Consider the following 10,272-nt stretch of genomic DNA (forward strand, 5'->3'; position numbering starts at 1 on the left):
CACGCAGCCCAACGCCGGTGGTGGCGCTTGAAAATATGTCCTGAGTGCAGCAAACATGACTCACACCATGAGCTCACTAGCTAACGATGGGGATGAAGGATTTGAAATCGGCGGGGGGTGGGGGGTGGGGCACTGTCAATGACATCATGGTCCAGGTCATCTCTGTCAGGACCTCGTGTCTGCCATGCTTGCACAGATATTACTATAAATACAAGTGACTGCATGAGTAAGAGTGTCATGAGAGTGGTGACTAGGGAATTAGCTTGTCCTTTTGTTAACTGCTTTCCTTCATTCAGTTCTGGTGCCAAGCTATGGCAAAGGCCACCAGAGAGCCTGGGTGTGGGGATGAGGTCAGCTGAGACATCCCCTCATCCCCTCTGCACGCCGTGAGGACGGAAGGGCAAGGATGTGCTGACAGGCAGTGTGCTGACAGGCAGTGTGCTGACAGGCTGTGTGCTGACAGGCAGTGTGCTGACAGGCTGTGTGCTGACAGATTGCTTTTTTATTAAATGACTTCTGTCAGCGTGACTAGTGAGAGATGTTCGTCACCCCTGTCTGGTCCTGCTCAGCATAGCCATACACACTGTTTACACCTTCAAGGTGAAAGGTTTGAATGGTACACGAGAGCATGTTGCTATTATTGTTGTGTGTGTGTGTGTGTGTTTGCGTGTGTGTGTGTATATGTGTGTTTGCATGTGTGCATGTGCATGAGCATGTGTGTGTGTTTGCATATGTACGATGCCTGTGTATTTTTGTGTGTGTGTGTGTATATCTGCATTCAGGCTCTGAGGAGAACCAGAAAGTGACCAAGACTCTGCTGGAGATGTGGGCTTCTGTGGAACTGAATATAGAGAAGCATGCAGTGTCTTTATTGAGGTAAATTACTCTTTTAAAGCAAATACTGTTTTCTCTTCTCCCCCCTCTCTCTCTTTCTCTTTCTACTGCTCTGGCTTTCTCTGGGTGATACCATCTGCCAGATACCATGCATACACATGGTTTTTGTCCTTGGCTGGCGGGTCAACCTTCCTCAGGACTGTTTAGGATAATATCTGAATCAGAGTTTGTTCCTTTTATAACACAGAATTTGGGTTCTTTGTGAAGCTTGAGATTAAGTTATTAGAAGCTGTCAGACATTGCTAAAACGAGTGGCTGTCATGTGCTTACGTATGTGTGTGCATGTGTGCACGCATGTGTGTGTGTTTGTGTGTGTATGTGAGAGCGTGTGTTAGTGCGTGTGTGTGCATGTGTGTGTCAGCATGTCTGAGTGAGTGTGTATGTGCACATGTGTTTGTGCATCCTGTGCAGACACACTCCACACTGAACGTGTTCTTGTGGCAGGTACCTGATCACTCACAGCAAACACACGGTGGAGCTTTACCCATGTGGGGAGGATGAGTGGACCAGAATAAGCTTTGCTGATTATGTCGTCCCTGTGCCTGAGATTAGCACCTCCTGGGTGCTGCTCTTCAGGTGAGCCACAGTGAAAGGCCTTGAAAACTTGCAAAGGTTGGCCAGATATTAACATTACTCATTCAGAGGGGCACTTCATATGCAGTCTGCATCATCCCTTCACTGGAGTGATGATGACATATAGGGAATGGGGAGTGATTGTGGTTCATTTATCTGTAGTTGCATTTGGTTTGTTGTGTGTGTGTGTGTGTGTGTGTGTGTGTGTGTGTGTGTGTGTGTGTGTGTGTGTGTGTGTGTGTGTGTGCAGGGAGGTGTTTCATGTTCCCAAGGCCATGCTGCTGGTGCCCAAGATCTACTCTCCCATCCCTGCATGCATCCTGCATGTCATTAACAATGACACTGGAGAGGAAGTACCCAGAGTCTTCCACAGAGTAGAGCCATATGTATACACACAAAATAAGGTGTGTGTGAGTGTGTGTGTGTATGTGTGTGTGAGTATCACTGCTGAATGTATATTTAAAGTAGATGTTGTGAACTCTTACCAGGCTGGCTACACATTTGTGGCAGAGGCATATACCAGGGACACACCCCTGGTGGGAGGGAAGTGGCGAATGTGTCTAATTGGCTCACGAGAGCCCCTTCCGCAGCTGGCCAGAGACACGCCAGCCAATAACTTTTCAATGAAGGAGATCAAAGATTATTTCATACCCAATGAGAAGAACATTATCTGCAGGTCTGCACACACAACGCCCACACATACACAGTCCACATGCACACACATGCACAAACCCCTAGATTAATGTATAAGGGAAGCTTACCCAACTCTTTTGTTGGCCAGGTGTGCTGTGAAGGTATCATGTGATCATGTTGCCACAGTGCAGTTCCAGACATCCAAAGCAGACGTCCACATTAAACTAAGTATACTGGATTGCGAGAGAGAGGTGGCCAGCAACCAGGGCAAAGGTCACGTCATCATCCCCATCTACTGCTTTTCGGCTAGAAATGGTTTGTTAAACACACACACACACACACACACACACAAAAGCATACTGGGTATACATGCTTAAAAACATTATGGAAAAGCCATCATCCAGTCCAGGCTAGACTCACACATGCCAAGGTGTTGCATATTGCACCTATGGTTGCAAATGTCAGCTTTCTCTCTTTAAAACTTCTGCTCCTTTTGATCTGACAGCCTATCCAAACAGACAATCACTCTCTTAGTTTCTTAGCTACAGCGAAAGCCTGCAACTCCCGTGTGTATTTATAGAGTGTTTATATGTGTGTGCGTTTTTGCGTGTGTGTGTTGCAGACTCCACTGGCAGTGCTGAAGAGCGTGTGGAGGCGAGGAGGTCCGAGGATGTCCCTGGAGGGGGTCAGGGAGGAGGCAGAGGCAAGGAGGCGGGGCTTGAGGACCCCCTTGCCTCTGAGCACCAGCCTGCCCAAGTGGTACCTGTCAATACAGACAACTCCTGCTCATCACTGTCACTGATACAGTGATGGGGGAGTGCACATATGTGTGTGTGTCTGTATGTATGTGTGTGTGTGTGTGTGTGTTTATTGGAGTTCAGAGGGAACTGTTTGTTTGTTTGTTTGTTTGTTTTTCTATAACAACATGTACTTTGTTATATTTACATTCACCGCCCACTTTAAAAGGAACATTTTTTTTATTCTACAAGCTTTGGAAGTGTTAAAGTCTTGTATATCCCATCTGCTGTCATGTGCAGTTTGCATTAGCCCTCCTCTATCTTCTCATCAGTGGTCCATATCTGGGTGGCACTGACATTCCCAGTAAAGAATGCATGACTGTAGGTCCATGTGCAGTGTATGTACTTCTATTAGTTACTGGTGTGTGCGTGTGTGTGTGTGTGTGTGTGTGTGTGTGCGTTTGTTGCAGGCTCATAAGTACATTGTTCAGGCAGAGCTGCTTCACAAGAGCTGGCCTTTAGACGACTCGCTGTTAGCCTTTATCCAGACCCTCAGAGACATGGAGCGCAACGAGATGAGAGGTGAGTGTGCCAACAAATCATGCGTTCCCTACATACAGGGCTCCTGCTTTTGGCCCACGTCATTTCCTAGTGCAGTTTAAAGCACTTTATTTTTTATCTTTAGCACCCTAGAACTTTGTGACAGAGTGATACAAATAAGAGGTTCGTTTTGAGTATAGAGAACCATTCAGGAATGATATATAGGATCACTTGGTCAGAGATTTTTAGACTGAGGTGTACCCCCTTTAGCATCTCCTTGGCCTAATGGGCAAATTTGGTTGTCATGTTAGTTTGAAAGTGCTGTGTATTATTGCCCAGTCTAAATGTGAATCCACTGCATTAAAGATGTTTAGAAATATGGTGTTTTGAGAAATCCCTTTTTCTTCACATTTAATTCTCTTGAAACATTTCAAGATTAATAAACTACCATTCATACTGACATAATCCACAGTCCAAATTAGGATAAAGCTTTTAATTCCCATTATTTCTCTAATAATTGTACAGTACATTATTCAGTAATTACTATGAATTATTCAGTAACTACAGTGAAACTGACCTGAAAAGTTTCTATTCACGAGAGTGTGGATGTTGGGAGTCTGGAACCAAAGACAGTTCAAGAGGTTTTCACTCATGCTGACTCCTGTCTGCTTTGTCTCATAGTCTGCACACTCTGCACACTCTGCATGTACCGGCTACCATGTTTCTCCCAGCTCCTGCATACTTGCGCCGTCGTAAAAACCTGCATGAATGTAGTTCTTTCTAATAAGCATTGCTTGACCATTCAGTTACAGGGTCTGATACATATGACTTGTGTATTGCACGTACTGCCACTGCTGTTAAGGGTTTACGCTGACCCTGTGGCTGGTTTTTCCTTGTTTGCTTTGGTTTGGTTTGTTTTTCCCCCCCATTTCAAAAGGCCCAGGGTGAGCATGTGAAAGTCAGCACTTTGTTGAGCACTGATATGTTTAGATAAAGGCAAGTCACCACACTTTCCTGGCCCCTTCTGATGCAAACTGAGTTTGTGTTTCCTCATTAGATTTTGCAGTGGCCCTGGGCCATGTGGGATCGGGGGTAATTGCTGAGACTAGGGCAAGACTAGGTGAGCCACAAACGAGCTTCATTTTGGAGGAGAGGGAGAACCCAATTTAAATGAAAATGGGAAGAGCTGTGGGGAGAGATTATTTATGTGTGTGTGTTTCTGGAGTCCTTGGCCTTGCTTCGATTCCGTGTAGGGTGAAATGCCAAAAAGATTTTAGATTTGCATTACTGCCTGAAGATCACAGGATGTAATGTTATTAGCATTCTTTTGTATTTCCTAGCCCTCTCTCCTCAATTTTCTGCTTGGGCTTACATGGCGGACACTCATTTAGATGCAGCATGCTGCTGTCACTGCCACTGATGATATGGTTACATTAATTCAGCATTGATCCCACAGACAGATTTGTTTTTTTTTGCAGTTTACAAAGAAATCCTTCTAAATTAATTCTGATGCCTAGATATCTCTTGTGTATATAGGACCATGTTTGTGTGCCTGCATGCATACATGTGTGTGTGCATGCTTGTGTGTGTGTGCATTTGCGTTTATGAGTGTGTGTGTGTGTTTTTCTCAACTGGTCAGTACCCATAGTTCTTTGAAATCCCACTGAACATTGAGTGTCTCTCCTGCTGCACGTGCCTCATCCTGTCTCATTTCCCAGGAAGCCCATGAAATGGGTCAGTGGGAAGTCAAATGAAGCTGGCTCTTGGCCCCAGTGCCCTGGGAAGTATTTATGGAGGAGGAAGATTTGAATTAACCCAGTTCCTTTGCATCCCAGTGGAGCCAGCGCAGCACCACGCCACCTCCCACATACACTCGCAATGCACCAATCAATATGTCTGCACGGGAGGCGGCCTAAGGGAGGACCCTGCCAGCCAGTCGCTGACACTAAGCCCCGCCCCATACACTGAGCTCTGCCTAATGCCTCGTCAGCCTTGTCAGACATAGGAATCGGCTCTTAGGTCCCTGCTCCACTGCTTCTTTCTCCCCTCCACTGTTCTCTCTGCACATTCTGTAGATGTGCCTTTTGTAATAAGAGCTTTTTTGGATTGATTTATTTTTTTGATAATGTCAAAGAGTGAGCATTCTTAACATTTAAAACGCACACGGTTTAAAACATACACGTGCGCCTGCAAACGTACATAGACACACACATAGACACACACACACACACACACACACATGCACCATTTTCCACTATCCTCATCATCAGACTATACATTCTTTACATGGTGACTAAAGAGTATGCATGTAATGTTTTTTTATTTTTTATGCCTCTCACCGCATATCTTGACCAAACCCCAGTTTCTTCCTAAACAAACTGCCCATAAATTGATTCACACTCACGGTTTCCACTAGCTGTCCATCTCATTCAGAGATCTTGTCATCCCACCCTTCAATGACAATCGCTTCTAAGCTAATTACCACCCAGTTAATGCTCAATTGCCCATGAATAAGCCCACTGTCCACTTAAAACATGCTTTCACTTCCAGGCCTCTTGGTTTTAGATAGCCACCCATTTTGCCCAATGGATGAGGCTTCAGATCAGAGCCCATCATAGGTTCAGCCTAACGGACTCCACGTGAACTTGTCAGACTGTGCAACAGGATAACGGCGGCCTGTTATATTTATAGAAAGAGAAGAGAGAATAAAGCTTTGTGGCGGCAGGGTGTGTGTGTGCAAGTGTGTGCCTATATGTGTGTGTGGGGGGGCTTAAACAGTAAGTGGTGCAACACTGCCATCTAGCATGCACTCAGTCCACACAGAATTCCACATCACCATTAGCAAAAATGCAAGTAAAGCCTCGTTATTTGTTATATTTGTTTGTTAAATTTGTTATACAATCACTATATCAGCACTAAGGAACAAGATGTTTTCTAGGAGTTTTCATAAATTCAAATGCATATTGTGACCTTTGGTACCTTGATGATATTGATAATCAGAAAAAAAGACTGAATCATTGAATCATTGAATTATTGAATCATTGCTGGCTGTTTGACGTATACAGTGGTCGGAGATAAGGCAGAGGATATAGCCACGCCTGCCAGTGTGGACCTGCCCACCAGCGAGGCTCCAAAGGCGACCACACCCAAAACCACCAAGAAGTCCAAGGAAAAGGAGAAAGACAAACCCGCGTCTAAGTCAGCCTTCAGAACAGAACAAGTGTGTGTCTGTCTGTCTGGGTGTGTGCTTGAGAGTATATGTACAAATGTCATAGAGAAGTTTCAAATTACTTCTTGTTGACTCATGCCCATATTATATCGCAAAATGGCCTTGACTTATTTCTCAGAACTTCCTCACATTGATTTATTTTTCCGGGTGCATATGGATGTCCAAAGAAGTGCGATCCACCACTGAGATATTCCTCTCCGGTGGGAGTTAGTTGGGAGGCATTAAAATAAGATTCAATATATGAGTTTTATTTTTAACATACAGTGTGATTATGAATATATTCTTCAGACTGTGAGTCAGCTGCCTCATCAGATATAGTGACTCAACACTTCATACTGAAAAGAACTCTGGGATCACATTTTCTGGCGCGGCTTATGTGTGTGCGCGCAAGTGTGTGGTCATTGTTTGAGCTCGCCTCTGCACATTGTTGATGGGTTCAAGTGTTTGTGTATGCTTGGGGCATCGGGTTTGTGCATGCGTGCGTGTGTGTACGTGTGTGTGTGTGCAGACTCTGGACTTGACTAAGCCACACTGGACGCTGTGTGTGGCGTCTGAGCCATCGGCGGCGGACAGGATAGAAGTGAGGAAGGACACAGAGAGGCTGGAGCAGATCAGAGCCATCAAACAGGCCTGGGAAACTGCAGAGCCAGGCAGGGCAGCCAAGGTGGGCCACAGCACGCGACCCCTCCGTCTCACAGGCACAGGTGCCGTGATGCGGTTTCCTGGCCTTGGTGCCGGTGTTGATAAAGACTGGTCTGTGACGCAGGCTCTTCAGTCCCGTCAGCAATACATTAACAAACAATGGAGGCAACTGAGTGGAGGCACGGCAGAGGGGGGCGAGGCTGTCACACGAGAGACAGGTCCCACATACGTGTGTGCACACATGTAGAAACATATGCATGCACAGGCTCACACTTGCACACACAAGCATTCATATGCACATTGAAACACTCACATGAATGCACTTGCACTTGAACACATATACATGTACATGCACACACAGAAACACAAGCACACACAAACACACAAACATGCATTCACACAAATGCACACACATGCATATACACATACACATAGAAAACAACAAATAACAAATTAAAACTATACAACACTTTGCCCCTACTATTGAGTGCTTATTGTGTATGTGTGAGAGACTGTGTGTGACTGTGGCTGTATGTATGTGTTGGCTCAACCAGGTATTGTCACTGCTCTGCACCACTACAATTATGACATGGACTACACACATTTGATCAGGTACTACACACACACACACACACACACACACACACACACACAAACACACAGCCTTGACTTTTCATTTTCCTAGTGTGTCCTGCATCTTTCTCATATCACAGTGCAATGCACATATTAGTAGAGCTGAATGATCTCCTGCAGAGTTAAAGTGTGTAGGAGTGATGTACCTTCCGTACCAGTTGGCCTGACACTTTCCCAGAGCTTGCCCTTTGTTTCATTCTAGACATGCATGTTGGCGTTACCCGTGCATTAGTGCTCTCACATCTGTCTCTGTTCCAGTAAACTATAATATTTTACTGTCTCCTTCTTTCCTTCTCTCTCTCCCCCTCTCTCTTTGGTTGATGTGTATAGAAGGTCTGGCAGGCCGGTTTGTCTGAAGGATGCCCTGATAGAGGAGGAGCAGTGGAGGGAGCGCTCGGAGAGGATCCAGAGCTTTCGGCTCCTTCGAGACACAGTGCTGGAGCACCGCAAGCAGGAGCTGGTCTCCCGCAGGGAGCTCAAGAGGAGACAACTGGAGACCTATGATAGCCTGCAGGTGAGCATGATCACCAAGCCATGGAGCTTGGAATATCACAGCTCAGCAAGCTTTTTAAGGGTTTCTGCTCCCCCTAGGTGATGCTAGCCGAACAGAGGCGGAAGATCCTGCAGACTCGAGAGGCCTTCCGCTCCCGCCTACTGGAGGAAGAGTCTCGGAAAAAGGAGACTGAGCTCACCCTAGAGGAGTTCGGACAGACAGATCTGGAAAAGAACCCACTGCAGCCAGCCCCGCCCACAGCACGCAAGAGTGGAAGCAAGAAGAAGTGATCTGATTGGCTAGAGCCACTGACTTGTTCTTTTCTGATGACGGCTGAGGAACGTTGTACTACATTAGTGGCTCAGTTAAAATATTTGTTTATAAATGGAATGTTTTTTTACAACATATCTCAGCTGTTAATTGAAATCTTTCTTAGCATGAAATATATAATAGTTGAAAGAACGTATGTTTGCGGTCAGATGTGGTCAAGAGAATTTTTTGACCAGTGTAGGCTATTCACTGGAGGATAGCTTTGTGAAAGTAATTTAGATCTGTGATGTCATGTTAGATAATTAGGATTAAGATATCTTAAATGTGTAGGTGACCTGCACACAAAAGAAAAAAGCCCAACTGCTGTTAGATTTTTCAGAGAAACCGATGAACTGTAGATCATAACCTTAATCGGTCTTGAAATGTCAGGATAATGAAAGCTTTTGAGCATCTGTCATGGAAGAATCATGAGCTGTAGTCTGATTTTCTTAGCTAGAGGTGTCAACAATGACAATAAATACCCGTAACAACGGCTTAACATTTCGAGGCCCTGGAGCTGCAGCTGATCCTCTGAGCACCGTCCAGCTGGGACAACCAGCTGCTTGATGTGGTCGGGGTGGATCATCCAGATCGGCAGTGACTCGATTGGCTGCCACTGCTGAGATGCTGAGGCACCCACCCCGGCAGCTGAGAGAGACAGCTTGGAACTGATCAAACATTATGCACAAAAGTAACGTGGAATATATATAACGTGGAGATATTACTTGCAAGATCAAACAAAAGTTTACATTTGAATAAGTTCTAAATGTAAACATAAAAGCAGAAACCTATGTCAGAATGTAGAATTTCACATTTACATAACCACCAACCTCCTCACCAGTCTTGCACATTCCACCCCCAACTTCCAAATGAGAAAATAATAAATATTGTTCAATGACGTGCTCCCTCCAACTCTACCTGTTCTGACACCAACCTCATCACCACAGTCACTGCTTCTCCCCTCAGCTCTTCACTTTGGTCCAGCTTTCATTTTGTCTTGTATAAAAACCAGAAATACCACATTACATTCCTGTGGTCAAAAAGAGAAACCCACACTAACCCAGTAAAACAGCACTGTAATTTCATGCGCTTCTAATGGTACCACCTACTGGCACATCTTGTTATCGCAGTCAGTATAGGTCGCATTCACTACACTTAACTGTTTTGTTTTGGATCGTCTGCGTCTGTTCGTTTTGTCTGAAGCTAAAGGTCTTTTGCTGCAGTAGACGTATGCCTTCTTTTTTATTATAGGCATAAGGTGACATATCAATATCATCTAGATGTCTTATATTTAAGTCATTTTCTATTTACAGCAAATTTAATTGTTCATTTGTTACAGCTGTTTATTTGAAACAGCTGATAACCCTGCTTAGTCCTCAGGGTCCTCAGGTTCCAGCTGGGTGTCCAGAAACGGGAAGTCCACGTGTTCCTTCTGCCACTTAAGGTCCATGCTTGTTTCATAGTAGCTCATTTTCATGCATTTGTGTTTTAGTTTTTCATTCCAGTGGGCAGCAAGACCCTCTTAATATGTCTCCACTGATGATGGTAACTGGGTTGATATCCCTTTTCCCCTTTCTTGCTGTTTCATG

General features: G+C 45.0%; 1 protein-coding gene across 8 annotated transcripts in view; it reads left to right on the forward strand.

Annotated features, from left to right (window-relative positions):
- Positions 1–9,187, forward strand: part of adgb (androglobin) — a 33,487-nt gene extending 24,300 nt beyond the window's left edge. For 6 of the 8 annotated variants that reach the window (XM_081695616.1, XM_081695617.1, XM_081695619.1 and 3 more), the window contains exons 24-36: positions 783–876; positions 1,339–1,470; positions 1,718–1,871; positions 1,956–2,143; positions 2,249–2,415; positions 2,723–2,859; positions 3,308–3,419; positions 6,443–6,597; positions 7,115–7,270; positions 7,373–7,466; positions 7,803–7,860; positions 8,212–8,395; positions 8,473–9,187. In XM_081695616.1, coding sequence (XP_081551742.1) covers positions 783–876; positions 1,339–1,470; positions 1,718–1,871; positions 1,956–2,143; positions 2,249–2,415; positions 2,723–2,859; positions 3,308–3,419; positions 6,443–6,597; positions 7,115–7,270; positions 7,373–7,466; positions 7,803–7,860; positions 8,212–8,395; positions 8,473–8,664 — 1,823 coding nt within the window. In that variant the 3' untranslated portion in view covers positions 8,665–9,187. Of the gene's footprint in view, positions 1–782; positions 877–1,338; positions 1,471–1,717; positions 1,872–1,955; positions 2,144–2,248; positions 2,416–2,722; positions 2,860–3,307; positions 3,420–6,442; positions 6,598–7,114; positions 7,271–7,372; positions 7,478–7,802; positions 7,861–8,211; positions 8,396–8,472 lie in introns of those variants that run through there. The other 2 variants (XM_081695621.1, XM_081695622.1) reach the window with 2 other exon arrangements.
- Positions 9,188–10,272: the final 1,085 nt, after the last annotated feature.

The sequence above is a fragment of the Electrophorus electricus genome, chromosome 2, assembly GCF_041902795.1.
Source record: "Electrophorus electricus isolate QZ-2024a chromosome 2, ASM4190279v1, whole genome shotgun sequence".
NCBI classification, from domain to species: Eukaryota; Metazoa; Chordata; class Actinopteri; order Gymnotiformes; family Gymnotidae; genus Electrophorus; species Electrophorus electricus.